This window comes from Glycine max, chromosome 4, assembly GCF_000004515.6.
Source record: "Glycine max cultivar Williams 82 chromosome 4, Glycine_max_v4.0, whole genome shotgun sequence".
NCBI classification, from domain to species: domain Eukaryota; kingdom Viridiplantae; phylum Streptophyta; class Magnoliopsida; order Fabales; family Fabaceae; genus Glycine; species Glycine max.
In genome coordinates, this window is record NC_016091.4 from 6,584,419 (window position 1) to 6,603,376 (window position 18,958).

Consider the following 18,958-nt stretch of genomic DNA (forward strand, 5'->3'; position numbering starts at 1 on the left):
CTTCTGCTTCAACCATTCAAAGCCTGCTTCTGTTTCGGTTTTACCTTCTTTACTTCGTTGCTGCTACAACCGCTACCTATAGAGGCTCAGCGAAGTCACAGCATTCAGAATCAGTATCGGAGAATTTTATATTTTTCTCTAAATCTCTCTGTTAGGTAACCTGATTAATCGCAAACGTCTTCTTCGTGCTTTCTTTTTAATGATTTATATGTTTTTTTTTTTTATTATCGTGATCGATTGTTCTCTGTAGTCAATCGGTTACGGTTCTTTTCCTTTGAGTTTAGTATAGGGTGAACTTGGAGTTTGTTTACGAATCACGTATGTGATTATTCACTGCGTGGAATGTCATGCAAATTGATATGCACACCAGGTGCTTGCCATAATGTCTACACCACAAACTTGCGTGATTCAACTGTCGCTTACTCAAATTACTGTCATTTATTTCTTAATTATTTCGAAAAATAAGAAATAAGGTGGCATTCTGTTATTTTGATCTGTTATTTAGTATTTGATAAATTCATGATTTTGTTATTAAACAATACTATATTGTAGGGTTTTGTTTTTTGTTGTTACTGAAAAGGGAGTCATCCCGGGGTATTGTAATTTGAGTTTAATTTTGATACATTATAGATTTTTATATATGACTTATAAAGTAATTAATACAAAAATCAATAATTGTCTATTTGTCCGTGCTATGCCATAGGTAGGAAATACCAAAATACATTTTTGATTCTTCAAAGTTCATTGATGTAGTGATTGTAGTCCTCCATTTTTTTTTATTAATAATCAATTACTTTATAACAGCATGGGAATAGCATTGGAACCAAGTTGGTTTCTTTGTAATTTGTGGTGTTGAAGAATTCAAGAGTCATAGAATCAGACAATCAGTTATGATTGACCATGTACATTTATCTATTTGTAGTATATTTTTTGTCTTAATACCTATGACTATTCTAGCCTCCTCAAAGCAAGTTTACATGTTACTGCATTCTTTCTGGAAGATAATATTCTGTTCATGTGTTAGCAGGAACTCTTACTTTGCCATTCAATCCATACTTCAGTTAGAAATTAACAATCTGTGAAAGATGTATGCTTTTAAATATGTGCATATGGACATTCGACTTGTAATAATGGGGATATTCCTTCCTGGACCAGTATGACATCAACTTATGATATCTGCTAAAGAAATTTGAGTACTTCAGAAGTTGCTGCACGAAGAGATCCATGCCTTTTTGTTATTTTCTTTCCAATGTTGCCTTCCCAATTGTTAATGAGACGACAAATTTTAGTTAGCAACGTGATAGTGAGATACCAAGTGTCATTGTTGTGATTGAACAAATCCAACCCTACTGTGAATCTGATAAATTTAAAATGACAAATTGAATATGAAGATAATGAAACTTGACAATAAGACTTGTGACATACTTTAATGTATTAGTAGGTTGGATGAAATTAGTTTATGTTAACTTCAATATTCAATCTTGATATTAATGTCTTAGCAACGTGTACACCAAGATGCTTGATTAAAAATCAATGGCATGAAAAGTAGTGGAACCTTGATATTTGTTCACATTCTCACAAGTTTTTTTCCTTGTATTTATGTCACTGATGTAATAAACTATATATGTTTCTCTTTCAATCTTCTTTATTCTGAGGATTCTAACTTTTAACATATTGCAGTTTGAATAAATAGACATGTCTGAGACTGAGGTAAATCCAACTATCAGCAAGTCAACTGGATTGCCTCGAAAGCGCTTCTATCGAGCACGAGCACACAGCAATCCACTGAGTGACTCTCACTTCCCAGTGCCAATTTCACCCAGCCATGTTGACTATTCTCTCCATTACCCTCAGTTATTTCCCTTGTCTGGTCAAGCTGATAGTTCCAAAAAGATCCAGTTTGCTGATGTTGGTTGTGGTTTTGGAGGGCTGCTCATAAGTCTTTCCACTCTGTTCCCAGAAACATTGATGATTGGAATGGAACTTAGAGACAAAGTGACTGAGTACGTCAAGGAGCGAATTTCATCTTTAAGGGTAGCAAATCCTGGTCAATACCAAAATGTTTCTGTGGTGCGAACTAACTCCATGAAGTATATTCCTAATTACTTTGAGAAAGGAACGCTCTCAAAGATGTTTTTCTTGTTTCCTGATCCTCATTTTAAAGAGAAGAATCATCGCCGTAGGGTTATCAGTCCATTCTTGCTAGATGAGTATGCTTATGTTCTTGAGGTTGGTGGAATTATATACACAATATCAGACGTAGAAGAGCTTGGAGACTGGATGAAGTCTTGTCTGGAGAATCACCCTATGTTCGAAGCCTTGACTGAGAAAGAACTTGAAGCAGATCCAGTTGTGAAGCTTTTAAGTTCTGCTACTGAAGAAGGCCAAAAGGTTGCTAGAAATGAAGGACAAACTTTCCAGGCTGTATTCAGACGCATTGTACCATCTGATCAAGCATCCTAGACTTCTGCTGCCTAATCTAGTGTGCTGCAAATTAAAAAAAAAAAAAAAGGAAAAGAAATGCATGCCTAAGCATTGGATTGATCTGTCTACTTTACTGGCATACAATTGGCTTCATTAGGATCACATGGCCTTTGCCATCTTTTATTTGCTATGTATGAGCGTATTTTCATGTTTAACTGAACTTATTCGATATTGAAAGCAAAACTACAATGGAGTGTTTTTGTTTTTTTTTAATATCAGCAAATAAAAAGTATATATTAAAAAAGGGGTACAAGAGATACCCATCAAATACAAGCACAAGGACCAAATTATAAGCAGGGAAGGAAGTTCCAACCATGACAACAACTTTCCCTACATAACTATACCCTATGAAATAACAAAAAAATAACCGTTGTTTCCCGTTACACCAACCCGAGATAACCTAAGAATCTGAAAGCAGAACCAATACTGCTCGAGAAAGTCCATGCATGCCCGCCGCATGTCCTACTAATAAAAAAAAATCCAACGCACAGATCACCAATAACACCACCTCATCATACCCAACTCAATCACCTTCCTGCCGCATAGTGTAAGAACCTGATAGCTGGTGTCAAATTTCCCCAACCAAAAACAACTATGGCTTCACGCAACAAAACAGATTCCTGGACATGCTGGGCATTGATTAGTCGAATAATTAAAGGACTCAAGATATCCCCTCATCCAAGACCAGGCTGAGAACACAATCTTTTGTATAAGAGTACACTTATCCACTGCCTTAAACACGTTGATTTCTAAAAAGCCAAATGTTCCATACCACAGCTGCTGCCCACAGAATCCACACTAATTGATGGAGAGTGTAGTTCACGATTCAACCATTTTATTTTTCACGGTGACAGTTTTGGTTAGGTTGAATTTGATATCAATACGAGTGTGAAATTTTCTGGTTAAAGCAATTAGATTTAGCTCTGCAAGCTCACTAAACTGGAGGATAAAGAGATAAATCTTAAACTAAATAACTTTACTATAAAGTTGACCTGCATCTTCTTCGACAAATTCTATTAAGTCATTGGTTCTAGTTTGATGTAAACTCAGTCCTTTTAGGATCCAAAACACTTTTTGTGAAAAAGGCTTTGAATCGTCACCCGATACAAATTCTTGAACCAAATTGTTAACCTCAATCAAGCTACACCCAGGGGTTTTCTTTATCCTCTTGCTTCTTGTTAGTTTCCTAACATCTGATACACCTTCCCACTTACCAAGTTCCGCATATATGTTAGCAAGCAAAACATAGTTTCCAAATTCTTCAGGCTCAAGCTCTAAAAGTTGTTCCATGGCAACAACAGCAATCTCAAGATTGCGATGAATCCTGCAAAAGCTCAACAAAGAGTTCCATATCCTCGAATCTATTGCATCGGCATCTTCAATATTGTGTCGAGAGCCTGCTCAACCTGTCCCGAGCGTCCTAGAAGATCAACTAGGCAACCTTAATGCTCAATCTCTGGCTCTAAATGATAATCCACCATCATATCTTCAAAATATTTCAACCCCTCATTCCATAACCCTTCATGAGCACAAGCTGACAAAACACCAACAAATGTTACCCAATTAGGAGCCACTCTTGCTTTCTGCATATCTTCAAAAACTCGAATTGCCACATACCCTTTTTCCATCGAAACGGTTTTCTAACTCTCTTACTCCCATCGATGAGCGAGAGTCGACTATTGAATAAGATTCTGAATAAGTGTTCGAAGCGTCGTTTGCTTGATCAGGGAAAGCAAGTACATGGGGTGGTGGAGAAACTAGGGTTTCGACGTGATTTGGTTTTGAGTAATGATCTTATTGACATGTACGCAAAATGTGGTACCGTGGATTTTGCTTGTATGATGTTTGATCGGATGCCTGAAAGAAATGTGGTCTCTTGGACGGCTCTCATGTGTGGGTACCTGCAAAATAGTGATGCTAAAACCACTTTGCTGTTGTTTGTTAAAATGGGTCGTTCAGATGTTAAGCCGAACGAGTTTACACTTTCCACGAGTTTAAAAGCATGTGGGGTTCTGGGGATTCCTTGGAACGGAATGCAGATTCATGGGGTTTGTGCAAAATCTAATTTTGATTGGGTACCCGTTGTGGGCAATTCTATGATTGACATGTACTCCAAGTGTGGTATGGTTGGTGAGGCAGCCCGAGTGTTTAACACTTTGCCAGTGAGAAATGTTATAAGCTGGAATGCAATGATTGCTGGGTATACCAACGAAAGAAATGGTGAAGAGGCTTTGAATCTATTCCGAGAAATGCGAGAGAAGGGAGAAGTTCCTGATGGATACACATATTCAAGCTCATTAAAGGCGTGTAGTTGTGCTGATGCAGCAGGAGAAGGAATGCAAATACATGCTGCCTTAATCAGACATGGGTTTCCTTACTTGGCTCAATCAGCTGTTGCAGGTGCTCTGGTTGATCTTTATGTCAAATGCAGGCGCATGGCTGAAGCTAGGAAGGTGTTTGATCGAATTGAAGAGAAGAGTGTGATGTCTTGGAGCACACTAATTCTTGGTTATGCACAGGAAGATAATTTGAAAGAAGCCATGGACTTGTTTAGGGAGTTGAGAGAGAGCAGACATAGAATGGATGGGTTTGTACTCTCGAGCATCATAGGTGTATTTGCTGATTTTGCCCTTCTAGAGCAAGGGAAGCAAATGCATGCTTATACCATCAAAGTCCCGTATGGTTTATTGGAAATGTCAGTGGCTAATTCAGTTTTGGATATGTACATGAAATGCGGACTAACAGTTGAGGCAGATGCACTTTTCAGAGAGATGCTAGAAAGAAATGTGGTCTCATGGACTGTTATGATCACTGGTTATGGGAAACACGGTATAGGGAATAAGGCAGTTGAACTTTTTAACGAAATGCAAGAGAATGGAATTGAACCTGACAGTGTGACTTACTTGGCTGTGCTCTCAGCTTGCAGCCATTCTGGACTCATCAAAGAAGGTAAAAAATACTTCTCTATTTTATGTAGCAATCAGAAGATCAAACCGAAAGTAGAGCATTATGCTTGCATGGTTGATCTTCTTGGACGAGGTGGGCGCCTAAAGGAAGCAAAGAATCTCATTGAGAAAATGCCTCTAAAGCCAAATGTGGGCATATGGCAGACATTACTTAGTGTTTGTAGAATGCATGGAGATGTGGAAATGGGGAAACAAGTGGGAGAGATACTTTTGAGAAGGGAAGGTAATAATCCAGCCAACTATGTCATGGTGTCAAACATGTATGCTCATGCAGGGTATTGGAAAGAGAGTGAGAAAATAAGAGAAACCCTGAAGAGAAAGGGATTGAAGAAAGAGGCAGGACGTAGTTGGGTAGAGATGGACAAGGAAATCCACATTTTCTATAATGGAGATGGCATGCATCCTCTCATAGAGGAAATTCATGAAGTGTTGAAAGAAATGGAGAAGAGGGTGAAAGAAGAAATGGGCTATGTTCATAGCATAAATTTTTCATTGCATGATGTTGAAGAGGAGTCGAAGATGGAGAGTTTGAGGGTTCATAGCGAGAAATTAGCCATTGGGTTGGTTTTGGTTAGACGAGGATTAAAACTAAAAGGTGAAAGAGTGATTAGGATTTTCAAGAACTTGAGGGTTTGTGGGGATTGTCATGCATTCATCAAAGGTTTGTCAAAGGTTTTGAAGATTGCATTTGTGGTGAGAGATGCAAATAGGTTTCACAGATTTGAGAACGGTTTATGTTCGTGTGGAGATTACTGGTGAACCGAACCGAAAAATTTAACACCCTTGTTTGATGGATGTCAAACTCTCTATCTACTTTTTATTCTTTATACTTCTTTATATTTTATTATTAAAAATAGACTGAAATATATGTTTATCTTTAATAAATACTTAATCTTTATATTTATTTTCTAATAAATTAATAAATTTGTTGTCTTGAATTTCTAATAAAATAATAATTTTACTTTTTATCATTGATATTTTATTTTAATCTTAATAAATTAGAGAATTAGAGAATTTTATATTTGCTTCTTAATAAATTAACATTTTATTTTAATCTCAACTAATTTAAAATGAAAAATTATCAAAAAATAAACACAAATTCATTAATTTATCATAAACTAAAACAATGTCAAGACCCAAAATTATTATTTTATTAAAAACTTAACACAAAACAAAAACTTATGAGACAGCAAACGTACAAATGGAATACTTACTAAAAATTTAAAACATTTAAACCTTAAAAATATATTAAAATCTTTAATATCATAATTCTTTAATATATTACTGCATGAAATTTCTTCTCTTTAATATTATTATAATACTCATCCTCAAACATTCGTAAACCCGCGTTGTTCATATATAATATTTTCCTACTTTGGCTGAGAAAAAAAAAAAAAAGACCCATCCTCAAACATTCTCATTAAATTTTGAAAGTAAATCCCTTGCTCCCCATTAAAAATATTTACCCTAGGTCCCTATGCTTTGCGAGTAGCCATAGGATTGGATTAAATTGCGATCCCTGGTTACCTTAGTAAAAATACTTTTTCATTTATTTAATTTTTACGCTTCGCCTACTCCAGCACACCTTAATTCTTGTGCTACCCTAAACCGAGTTCAGTTACCCTAAACCATGTAACAAGACAGTGGGTTTAAATGAACAAAATGAAAACAAATAATGATAAAATTAAAATATATTTTCAACGCGACTGAGCCACTGCTATAAATAATAAAGAAATGGATACATTCAAAGTTGTAACCTGTGCAACCGACAATCTTTAAAATGGAAGTCATTCCAAAAATCTGGTTTCTTAAGTAGGATTCCTAAAGAAGATATGATCGAGGGCTTGGCAAGCTGTAAGGCGTTTGGTCGGATCATATGTTAATAAGCCATGTAACAAGTCAGTCAAGGAGGACCTTGAAGAGTCCACATTTCGTGATACAATATCCTGCATTAAGAATAATTATGGGTCATTACAATTCACAAAATTAATACACACACTGGAGTGCACTAATTGATTGAAGATTCAAACCCAGCAATTACTGACAAGGCAGTAGGCAACACAACAAACCTTAAGATGACCAAGCTTCTTCACTGCACTAATGCTCTCCCTTGAAACAGCTCCTTCAGGCCATCTTAGACGCGATCCACGCTTGAAATATTTTTCTGCGCCCTTGCTACATATTGAAGAGCAAATGAATAAAAAAGAAGTTACTACATTTAGTATATTTGGTGATAACTAATCAGCTTTTGGCTTTTCCCCAGTCATTGATTCATAACTTGGAAGGCTGCGACTCTGGTTGTATCTAGAACAAAACTGGAAGGGGAAATTTAAAGAACGTTCTATAAATTCACTACTTACTTAGACCTGCGAATCATGAGCTCTGGGATAGATCCCAAAACTCTTTCCATCATTGCCAGGTGCTCCAAGTTTTCATGAGTCTGAAACAATGCTTCCCCCTGACAAAAGTTTCACATTTAGAACACTAAGACTAATTGTTCCATATTCAAGCCATGCCTTAATACATATTGATAGATATGAAAGACAAACCGAGCATAGTTCAATGAGAATACATCCAACACTCCACAAATCACATGGATATGACCATCCTAGACCTGAAATTATCATTTAAGATGCAGGTGAGAGTGCATTAACAAGTACACAATATATGCTACAGACCCAGTAGTCTTTAATTTCATCTAGTCAGACAAGGCTCAATCCCAGTAATAACAGAAATAAACAGTCTCTAAAATGGCACCATTACATAAAAAAATAACTAGATTTGGCTCTTCCAATTTTCTTAACATGCCCCAAAACATCAACATAAGAAAAGAGTCCGAACGAGGAATCTCCTTAAAGACAAACTCCTTAAAGAAAAGGTAGAAAATGATAAAAGTAGAAGGGAAACAAAAGGGGCACCAAAAAAATAGTGTAAGAAAATAAATAATAAAGTATCCAACATGATGAAATAAAAAATAAGAAAAATGTCAGGACTCAGACAAGCCAATACATTCAACAGAAAAAGTCCAGGATGATACAAAATTGAAAGGCAAACATGTAGTCCTGAAAAAGTTTGTCCAGAGATGTGCCGAAAGCTGTTGATAACATTTTGGCAGGTTGAAATACTTCTCCTAGTTATCATCCATAATTTTTTGTTCCCAAGCACCACATATTTTCTATGTTACACACTTACACCTGACACAGCAATAGAAAAACAAGTAAACATTCTTGGCAGCCAAAACTATACTTAGTTACCTAGAATAATCTCAGGGGCTCTGTAATGCCTTGTAGAAACAATGGAGCTATGATTCTGATTATCATATGTGGTACTACCAAAATCAATCAGCTTAATAGCACTAGACTTGGGCAAGCACCTGAATTGTGTTTCATCTGAGGAAACTCTCTGTACCAGTCCAATCATTTTCCTTAAATATATTATAACTGAGTCTACAAACATTATTATGTTTGCATCCAAAAATATTAAATACCTTATAGCTAGGGAGCTTTACATATTCAGAGGAAACAAGAAGAATATTTTCTGGCTTCAGGTCAGTGTGGATTAGGCGTAATTCATGCATATCTGAATATGATAAAGTACAAGAAACAAGTTAAATAAGCAGACACAGCCAAGATACACTGCATCCCTGGACAAAGAAAGCAGGCCAAGGGAAAAGCCATGGCTTGTTTTGGAAGCAAGAGACTTAAGAATGAAACATGAAAAATAAACTGAAGGCCAAGAATAATCCCCAGACATGCTACAGATTCCAAAAGCTGACGTCCAAATTCCCGAACAAGATCCACAGGGAATGGGCAGTATTTATTTCTCTTTAGAAAATCAAATAAGCTTGGTCCAAGCCTCTCAAAGACCTGATAACACCATTAAAATGCATTGAAAGGAATGTTTCCGCTTAGATATCAAATCCATGAATAAAGCCCACATGGACATATATAAAAACAATCCACTATAGCTGAACTTAACAACTCATTCATTAGCAACGTGAATGAGGATCAATCACCTACCCTTTCTAAAGAGCAAGAAGCAGAACAGAGAACAAAGACATGCACATACCGATGGAGAAGAAACTAAATCATGATTTATTCAAAAATCCAAGCATCTTGTTCATTTTCATGACAACAGAGAATTAACCCCTCCCCCACTCCCCACCTCCAAAGAAGTAATAAAGTATCTCCAACTCAGTACCAATTTTCTCAAAATAAACTTGAATCTGGTAAATCAAACACAATATATAGTCGAAAGAAATACTATAGGCATAATATACTTACAATGCATACGTGGCTTCGGTAATCAAACCAATTTCTGATCTGCACACATCTGCAAATGACAGGCACGATGAAACAAATATTAGTCATCCCTTGGTACAATAAGGTATAAAAAAAAATTTAAAATCCATTTTACTCCATAAGCTCCATACCGGGAGCTTCCTCTATTATTCTTGGCTAGTTGTTGAAGCACATCAATCTCAAGCATCGCTGCATCCCGGTATTTCCGTATGCTTCTAACTACCTTGATAGCCACATATTCTCTGGTTTGGCGGTCCCAACATTCCAAAACCCGACCAAATGTGCCTACAGCACTAGCAATATGCTGAATGACACAAGCACAGTGACAAAAAAAAAAAAATTAAAATCTCGTATTCAGAGGACACTTGACCGCTAACCTTCACCCATCTTGCTGAGGATTTTATCTATAAAAAAAAAAAAATCATAACATATTAAAACCGCTGCTTAAACAGAAAAAGGACAACCATCAACACTTGCATGAGTGATGACAGAATAGAACAGATTAAAGTTTCCCATAACACAGCATGCACCAAAAATGAGACTCAATCTAAATTGTTTGACTTTCCAAATCCATCGAAATTGCAAAAAAAAAAAAATTACATCTAGGAGTGAGATTTTCGCCAAGATTGAAGACATAATGGCCCTCTCGATCGTCGTCCCTTTTCGGAGGCGAAACGTGCTTTCTTTCGAATTCTTCGTCACCGGGCACTGGCAGAGCCCGTTGCGCCTACAATAATAAACGATGAACACAGATATGTAAAGAAGAAACCCTAATCTAATATGAATTGGGAAATGGATGGAAGCTTACCTCGGACACTGAGGGAGGGGCAACGTCCCATGCAAGACGAGGGCGTTTCCGTGTTCGTTCTCTTTCCATGTGAAATTTGTCGACAGCTATCATCAACTAATCAGTAACCGCGCATATCTACGAACAAAGAAGGTTAAATCTCTGAAAATCGCTGCGGCGGAAAGGGAAAGAGAATGCAGTTGCAGAGAAATGGAAGAGGATTCACGTTGGGCTATGATTGTGAAACCAAAAGGCGTTAGGGTTCAGTTTTTTTTTTTTATGCTTTCTCTGCTTAAAAAAATTACGTTGGTTTGTGCTGTGGTCTGTGCGTACTAAGGTGAAACGACAGCGTTCGCTGCTGTATGGTTTTTTTGTATATTTTTGTTTTTAGTATTCAACTGGGCCTAGGCCCAAAAGAGGAACAAATCTTGCTGGACATTGTTAAACAATAAACACACCTTTTTGTTGCTAAGTATGTCTCCTGTGGTAGTCTATTTTTTTGGACAGAAATACCCTTTTGAGAGGCACGTTTTCATTGATTTTGAAACAAAATGGAAACATATTTTCATTTTGTATTGGGGTACGCATTTTCATTTTGTATTAGTTCAAAACAAAATGTGTTTTCGTTTGGATTGAAAGAGACATAAACATGTTATAAACTAATACAAACGGAAATCATCTTCAATGATAGTATAACAAATATATATAATTATGAAAGTTGATGTATTCTTGTAGAGGCTGTAGGGATGCAGAGAATCTAAGTTCGTGTAAAAAAAATGTAGAATTTCACAAAACATCAAAGAGCGTCACTATACATTCCATTGAGGTAGGAATTCATGTGGTGCATACTTTCTTCTTATATACATATGTCTTCTTATCATTGAAATTCGGATTTAATTCAGCCTCAAAATTAGCTTTAGGTAAAGATTGCATAGAAGGAACAAAATTGATGTTGGTTTTGTTCTGTATGTTTCTATGATGATTTATTTTGTTGATCAGCTGCTCTAAGACTGGATGTCTATGGGGGTACCCCTTGTGCCCAATCAATAATACTTTTTTTTTTCTTTTACTGATAGAAAAATTATTTCATATTTATATACACTAATTTAATTGTATTATTAGTCGAAAAGGGAACTCCAATATACTTTACTAAAAAACTTCGTGTTATACATACCTTGATATTTTTTTATCACTCTCTTCACAATGACGTGTCTAGTTTAAGAAAGAAAGTTAAATGAAAGATTTTTTTTTTCTCATCTCCTAATATTTTTTTCTCACTCTCTCCTACTCTTCCAGCAGGTTAATTTCTCACGTTCCAAATCCAAACATATGCAAGAAATGAGTAGGATGAGCTCGCACATCTTCAGTCCTTTGTGACATGTATGATGTATCTTCCTCAGCAAACCTATGCAGAATTGATCTCATTGTCACGATCCCATTTCAAACAGAAGCATTAATTACTAACTGTACCGATATTGCATAACCAAGCTATGAACAAGAAAAACTATCATGAACAATAAGGAAAATTTGTACTTGTACAATATTTTTACACAATAAAAAAGAGACGAATGTAAGATGTTTTTTAGTTCTATAATTCATTATAACAATTCTCATAATAAAACACTAATTCCTATCTAATAATTTGTCTCATTTGAAACTAGTACAGTTCGGAAATTAAATCACTGAGGCGGCAACGATCGGTAGCTGAACGTCATTTCCTTCTTTACAAGTGGCAGTTGAGCAATTTGAGTGAAGTGAACCTTCCTATACTTAGCTACTCTTTCAGTATATATATAGGTTCATTCCTTCATCGGACAAAAACGCATTCATCCAGTTACACATTAATTCTTTTTCTTGTTCCTCCTCACCTCACCTCCCCTCAGAATGAAAGTTGTTTCACATGGCATTAATGTGGTTGTGTTTGCCTTATGCATTGTGCTTGCCACTAATTCGTTGGTAGTGGGGGAGGTAGCTAGCAAAAGTTAAGGATGACAAGACTTTCTTCGGACATGGTCTTGGTGGGATTGACTTCCCGGGGGGGTGACGGAGGTGATCTAGGAGGAGGTGCAGGGGATGGTGCTGGTGGAGTGGCTTTGGCGCCAGTGGCGGTTTAGGAGGTGGACTTGGTGGTGGTGGGGGTGGTGGCATTGGTGGGGCAGCGGCTGATGGGGCACCGCACTACCTTATGTTGTGAAACTCATGTAGTTGTATAAGAAAAATGATTTTTAGACATTCCAAATGCTAATCAACACTAGTGAAAAAAAGAATAGGTAATATGAGGTAATAAAAAGAGAGATAGAGATAAATAAAATTAAGGTGCTGAATGATGAAGTATTTAAAAAAATGGAATGTCTGAAGATCATTGCTCATAGGAATGGTGCATGGATATGCATGGCAAGCACGCAACAATATATTATTATCTATTTATGAGAAAAGGACTAATCACTTGACATAATTGAGAGAGTTGTAAATAACTACTATATTAAGATAGTTCTATAAATGTTAGAAAAGGACTAATCAAATAATAAAAATCTATACAAGTTAATATTCTTAGAATAGTGAAAGATATCATCGTTGTTCACTGCATGGACACACTAGCTTGTGTTAAAATGAAAATCTATTGTCCAAGTGTAAGTTCTCTCCATTCACAATAATGAACATCTAGAATGAGTTAAGATGGCAAAATTACAATAACTATTGTGTTCTTGAAATCAAAATGACCTTGTAACCTCAATAAAGTCATACTCAGAACCTGTAGTAATATCAAGACAAAATTATGATCTTGGAAAGTTTGATTTTCTCTATAACAAGTAGAGAAGTAGCAATGATGAATAGAAAGTGATGAAGCAAATCACAGTTCTCTATATTTAGTATTAGGAGGATTGAATGCATAATAAACAGGCATAAACCCGAAACCTTGTGTTGGGAGAGATTACTGCGATTAGAAGGGGGTTTGTTGGAGTTCTAAGACGCTGCGAAGCTGAGTGGGTAAGAGTAAACCATGAAAATTCGAAAAGAGGAAAATTTGATGCAGAAAACAAATCTCACCATTTTGTTCAATTGGAATTGAAATCAAAATTGCATGGCATGCATAAGAGTGATTCAAAAATGCCATACCAAACAGAGGATTCCCATCAACTTAGGTTGCAACAAGAGAGATTCAATTGACAGAGAGATTCGTCGATGTGAGGGGAGAAGTTGCTACACGCACGCGCAAATAGACAGAGAGAGATGGATGAAAAATTGAGAGTGGGATAAGAGAGAAATAGATTAGCCACATTGTAACGTGTTTTGGAGAAAATGAAGGTGAGACGAGAGATTAGCGAATTAAAAAGTGAAATTAAATAAGTAGTCATATGTGGTAGCTCTCAACATTTTTTTACGCGACATTTGGTAACATTTTTTTAATAAATGTTACAAAAATTATACTAAACAAAAAATCGTAACATTTTTACAAATGTTACCGCACAAATGTTGCAAAAAGTCTTTTATATGTAGTAGTGGTTCCAGAGTCGTTGAAGTGGTTACGAAATACTTAGGATTGTATTCAGTGGCGACTATAAAGAGGCGTATGAGGATATGCTGACGGTGGTGGCAGAGCCGTACGTGGTGCACGGAGCGTGAATTTAATTAAGGTTTTGAAGGGTGTGTGGAAGAATGGGTTGGGATACATTTTAAAACATAATGGATTTTGAATGAAAATTTAATTGTAAAGTATAGCATAAAATTGTTTAAGAAAATAATGGTACATTTTAAAACTAAAAGGTGAGAAGAGAATTTAATGGGTCCTAAATCCTAATCCTAATTAATTGTATAAGAACACATTTCTATCTGGAAGGCCACATGCATAAAACCTTGGAGTTCCATTTTTTAGTAAGCAACCCAAAATAATAATAATTAAAATACCGATTATATATATATATTATTTCTTTCGAAAAATCATTTTTATATGTTGCTGTGGGGGGGCCCTCCTTCAAACCAAAAAAAAAAAATGCTGCTGTGTGGACTTGTGGTTGGCTAGAGAGAGAGAGAGAGAGTGGCGTGCAGAAGTCTATACTGCAGAGAGAACGCAGTTTGGTTGCTGCATTTATGTGTAGCAGAGCAAGGCATTAATAAGGGTGACAGAAGCTCCAATAATGCATGCACGTACAAGTAGTATAATGGCCAACTAATAGTCTAGTCTAATACTAGAAACAAGAAAGAAGAAATGTTAGTAGATGGAGAAGCAGGGCTTGAAAATGAAAAGCAGGTAGCAAGTGGTCAAAAGCGTGCTCTGGAATCGTGAAACAGTGACTTTCATTTCAGAGCGCGTTGGAGAGGAGGACAGTTGAACAATTAAATCTCTCAGCCAACCACAGCTGAGCCTCATTTATTCCCTTCACCTTCAAATATGCTACTCTTTCAGTATATATAGATAGATAGATATAAATACCCTTACTCCTTCACTGCACCAATACTCGGTCTCTTGTTCTTTCTCCAGCTGATCATCTTACAATGGAAGTTCATTCTAATGGCGTTGTGGTTGTGTTTGCCTTGTGCATTGCACTTGCCAGTTGTGGCTCGTTGGTAGTGGGGGAGGTTAAGGATGACAAGCATTTGATTCATCCACCACATTTGTTAGGGCCTGGGATTATCAAGAGAGGGTTTAAGCGTAGTGGACTTGGCTTCGGTGCTGGTGGTGGTTTAGGAGGAGGAGGAGGCCTAGGTGGTGGCTTTGGTGGTGGTGCAGGTGGAGGAGGTGGCCTGGGCGGTGGCGGTGGCTTTGGTGGAGGTGCTGGTGGAGGCCTTGGAGGCGGTGTAGGTGGTGGCATTGGCGGGGGTGGTGGTTTAGGAGGTGGAGGAGGGCTAGGTCATGGTGTTGGTGGTGGAGCAGGTGGTGGTTTAGGAGGTGGAGGTGGGCTAGGTCATGGTGTTGGTGGTGGAGCTGCTGGTGGTTTTGGAGGCGGAGGTGGTTTAGGAGGTGGAGGTGGGCTAGGTCATGGTGTTGGTGGTGGAGGTGGGCTAGGTCACGGTGTTGGTGGTGGAGGTGGGCTAGGTCACGGTGTTGGTGGTGGAGGTGGGCTAGGTCACGGTGTTGGTGCTGGCATTGGTGGTGGAGCTGGTGGCGGTGGCGGTCTAGGAGGTGGAGGTGGACTAGGTCATGGTGTAGGTTTTGGCATTGGAGGTGGAGCCGGTGGTGGTGGTGGGCTAGGTCATGGAGTCGGTAGTGGCATTGGCGGTGGAGTGGGTGGTGGAGGTGGTCTAGGTCATGGTGTTGGTGGTGGCATTGGTGGGGGTGCAGGTGGTGGCGGTGGCATTGGAGGGGGAGTTGGTGGTGGTGTAGGAGGAGGGGGTGGTGCAGGTGGAGGAGGTGGATTTGGCGGCGGTGGTGGGGTTGGAGGTGGTGTAGGTGGTGGAGGAGGGTTTGGAGCTGGTGGAGGAGGTGGAATAGGAGGAGGAGTTGGCGGTGGTGGAGGGGGTGGATTTGGGGGTGGCGGTGGTGCTGGATTTGGTGGTGGAATTGGTGGGGGCCACTAGATTGAATATGGTAACCACGAGTCATTCAAATTGTTTTACTTTCCATATGTTTCTGTTAAAACGGCAGTTAATTAATGCGTATAATATTATTTCGGTTTAAGTTATAGTGGTTGCTACTTGCTACTCTTCTATCAGATGATGCTATGCTATATATATAGGTCTTCTTGTTAGAATTAATTATGCATGGGAAACAAAGCTTTGTAGCCTGTAATGTCTGCATGTCTCTATTAATTTTTGGCAATAATATAATATTGTTTTTAGTGGGGTGCAAGTGTAAGTTTGTACAAGGTGTAGCATGCTAGCTCTTCTGCTTTTTTCACTTTTTCTTTTAGACAATTTACATTTCCAAATTTGAGATGATTACACAACTGGTTAAATGAAAGAAATTATTAATGAATTTACCTATTATATGTCACTCTGTTCGATCTAATATCGAAACTGATGAAGCATCCAGCATGGCTCGTGACAACGCTATCTGAGGATTCTATTATTAAACCCTTTCATTTAATATTGCAATTGATACTCATATATATATGTTACCTATATTTACGTTTGCAGGATCAAACACATCAATAAAAAGGATATGAAAGAAAAAATGTTTAATAAGTTTAGATAGTAAACCATGTACTTATAATAGAAAATACCGCGAAAAAATGTCAATCATACAAGGCATAATTTGGTTAGTTCATACTAGGCAAAATATGCTTAGATATCACACCCACAACAAAATGAGACGTGTATGCTTCGAAAATAGAATATCATATAACTATTATCCTTTTTATGTAATAATGTTATTTCTACTTTGTATTTTCATGATATTATTTTTAGAAAATCGATCTATATGTATTATACTTCTATTTATTTGTATATTTTTCCGTATTGTAGCAATTGTTGTGAAAATACAAAGTAAGGATAACATTTTTTATGAAACTAACCTTTATCTATACAATCCAATAGGCGAATCACATTTTTTTATTATAAAAAATATACTACTTCTCAGACTCATTTTTTGTGGGTCAACACGGCTAATGACTTTCTTAACGGGAAGCTGGTTTGTTGATAATTTTTGTAAGTAACAAAAGTGCATTTAAGTACATTTTTCTAATTTACTATAAATGGTTAATTTAATTTATTCAAATAATTAAACCTTAGTTATTTGTTAATTTAATAATCAAATAAAATTTTATATAACTTATTAAGATTATTAAAGATATATTGCTATATGTATAAATCTGTTTTGCATCATAACATTATCCATTTCAATATATTTATATTTCCAATATTTTTTTTGGTTATGTTTGAATTGATTAAAAGTTTATAGAATGAATTAGGTTTAAAAAAAATTGAATTTTATGAAAAGCACTTACATTCAGTACTGTTTTTTTTTCTTTCTTTTCCTTTAGTTTATGGTATAAAATCTAGAAGAATTTTTTTTTCTTTTCATATATTAACATTTTATTTTACCCCCAGGTTTTATTAATCTATTTTTTAAAGATAGTAATTAGATTAATAAATAAAATTAAGATTCTCGTTTATATTAAAATCATTTTTAATTAATATGATTTTCACTCTTATTATTCCCATTTACAATAGTTATATAAGTAAAATATTTAAGAATTAGGTAAAATTAAATGCACAATTAAAAAAATAATAACTATATCAATTTTCTGATTTTTAAATGAATAAATATAAGATAAAATTTTCTTTCAAAAATAGACAAAAAATTAAAAAAATTACTATTTCATTTTATTCACTTTTTTTGTAAACCAAGATATTTTTTTGATAAAAGTTAATGATTAATCCTTGTTTTAGAAATTAATTCCTTTTAACATATTTTTTTCCATGCATACAAAGCAAGGATTTAATCTATAATCACATGCTTAAAATAAAATTATTTATCAATCATATCACATCATATTAATATTTTATTAACCTTTTAATATTAAAATTCAATTTCATAAACTCAAAAAACAAATGAGAAGAAAAAACTACCACTTAGCCCATCAGACAATTGTCGGAATTATTGAAGCCCCCAATAAAACCGGGAAGACCGAACCGCATCCTCCTGTCAGTGTGGTTTGTTGATTGCTCTTAATATATGCTCACCTAGCTATATGATATGAAAGAATAATGGTAAAGGTCCACCCCGATATATGCTCTTAATTAAAGTCATTGGCGTGGAGAAAATATTTAAGAGACAGAGAAAAGAAATAAAGAGAAAAAAATAATAAATATAATATGTAATGTGATGATAAAGATGAAAAACAGAGAAAAAAAATAGGAGTTATAAAAAAACGAAATGTGTATTTTTTAAAGCTATATCTAACAACCTGATTTGTTTCTCTAACGAATATGTCTCCAAATTCATCCTCCTTTAAGTGTTAGCTTCAATAATTGCATGGCAAGGTCAAAATTTTAGAGTGTTTGATTACAATTTTCCAACGCGTGCAAACCTTCTCTCTTCACATCTTTTAGAATTGACAAAATTAATGTTGCTTTCACGTAAAACATTCCACTTGTCGAGGTTTTAGTAGATAACGTGGATAATAGAGGCACTTTCAACCTCTTTCGCAATTATCAGTCCAACAAATAAAATTATTCACACAATGTTGAGAACACAACAAAAATTAATAACAAAAATAATTTAACGCGTAAAAAAAAAAACAAACACAAGAATAATTTAACATGATTTGACACTTTTTACTTATATCTACGAAACCAAAATATTTTCTTATCACAAAAATGATTACAAGATTATAACTCACTCCAAACCTATATTGCTCTACCAATCAGACTACCTCACTTAATAGTTACAAGAAAAGATAACACTTTCACACAAACACAGACTTTGTTTTATAATCTCTCTTCTCATAAACTCTCTTCATGTATATCTTCTCCACTAG

At 36.0% G+C, this 18,958-nt stretch overlaps 4 protein-coding genes across 5 annotated transcripts; 3 read left to right on the top strand and 1 right to left on the bottom strand.

Annotated features, from left to right (window-relative positions):
* LOC100806128 (tRNA (guanine-N(7)-)-methyltransferase) lies at positions 1-2,667 on the top strand. Its single transcript, XM_003523678.4, has 2 exons — positions 1-155; positions 1,681-2,667. Exon 2 carries the CDS (start codon positions 1,696-1,698, stop codon positions 2,461-2,463), a length of 768 nt encoding a protein of 255 aa, XP_003523726.1. The 5' UTR covers positions 1-155; positions 1,681-1,695; the 3' UTR covers positions 2,464-2,667.
* Positions 2,668-3,040: 373 nt separating this feature from the next.
* On the top strand, positions 3,041-6,325 carry LOC100806657 (putative pentatricopeptide repeat-containing protein At3g15130). The gene has a single exon (XM_041014859.1). The coding sequence runs from the start codon at positions 4,146-4,148 to the stop codon at positions 6,207-6,209; it is 2,064 nt and encodes a 687-aa protein (XP_040870793.1). The 5' UTR covers positions 3,041-4,145; the 3' UTR covers positions 6,210-6,325.
* Positions 6,326-7,142: 817 nt separating this feature from the next.
* LOC100797975 (serine/threonine-protein kinase AFC3) lies at positions 7,143-10,841 on the bottom strand. 2 transcript variants are annotated; one of them, XM_041014860.1, is made up of 12 exons: positions 10,560-10,841; positions 10,352-10,478; positions 10,129-10,155; positions 9,883-10,036; positions 9,734-9,782; positions 9,202-9,316; positions 8,938-9,029; positions 8,705-8,852; positions 8,000-8,064; positions 7,811-7,908; positions 7,520-7,625; positions 7,143-7,396 (listed from the first exon to the last, which is right to left on the bottom strand). In XM_041014860.1, the coding sequence occupies exons 1-12, from the start codon at positions 10,650-10,652 to the stop codon at positions 7,259-7,261; spliced, it is 1,212 nt and encodes a 403-aa protein (XP_040870794.1). In that variant the 5' UTR covers positions 10,653-10,841; the 3' UTR covers positions 7,143-7,258. The 2 variants fall into 2 exon arrangements, with proteins under 2 accessions (XP_040870794.1, XP_040870795.1); XM_041014861.1 differs by lacking the exons at positions 9,202-9,316; positions 10,560-10,841 and having other exon boundaries at positions 9,883-10,155; positions 10,352-10,474.
* Positions 10,842-14,734: 3,893 nt separating this feature from the next.
* LOC121174775 (glycine-rich cell wall structural protein 1) lies at positions 14,735-16,315 on the top strand. Its single transcript, XM_041014862.1, has 2 exons — positions 14,735-15,207; positions 15,310-16,315. Exons 1-2 carry the CDS (start codon positions 15,033-15,035, stop codon positions 16,053-16,055), a joined length of 921 nt encoding a protein of 306 aa, XP_040870796.1. The 5' UTR covers positions 14,735-15,032; the 3' UTR covers positions 16,056-16,315.
* The last annotated feature ends 2,643 nt before the right edge of the window (positions 16,316-18,958 follow it).

Bases quoted from the DNA above. Each gene is read 5' to 3' on its own strand.
- LOC100806657 (XM_041014859.1), top strand. From the start codon at position 4,146: ATGAGCGAGAGTCGACTATTGAATAAGATTCTGAATAAGTGTTCGAAG.
- LOC100797975 (XM_041014860.1), bottom strand. From the start codon at position 10,652: ATGATAGCTGTCGACAAATTTCACATGGAAAGAGAACGAACACGGAAA. The intron at 9,317-9,733 runs GTAAGTATATTA...TGGTGTTATCAG, and splicing joins ACCGAAGCCACGTATGCATT to GTCTTTGAGAGGCTTGGACC. The intron at 8,065-8,704 runs GTAACTAAGTAT...TGATAATTTCAG, and splicing joins AGCCCCTGAGATTATTCTAG to GTCTAGGATGGTCATATCCA.
- LOC121174775 (XM_041014862.1), top strand. From the start codon at position 15,033: ATGGAAGTTCATTCTAATGGCGTTGTGGTTGTGTTTGCCTTGTGCATT. The intron at 15,208-15,309 runs GTGCTGGTGGTG...GCTTTGGTGGAG, and splicing joins GCGTAGTGGACTTGGCTTCG to GTGCTGGTGGAGGCCTTGGA.
- LOC100806128 (XM_003523678.4), top strand. From the start codon at position 1,696: ATGTCTGAGACTGAGGTAAATCCAACTATCAGCAAGTCAACTGGATTG.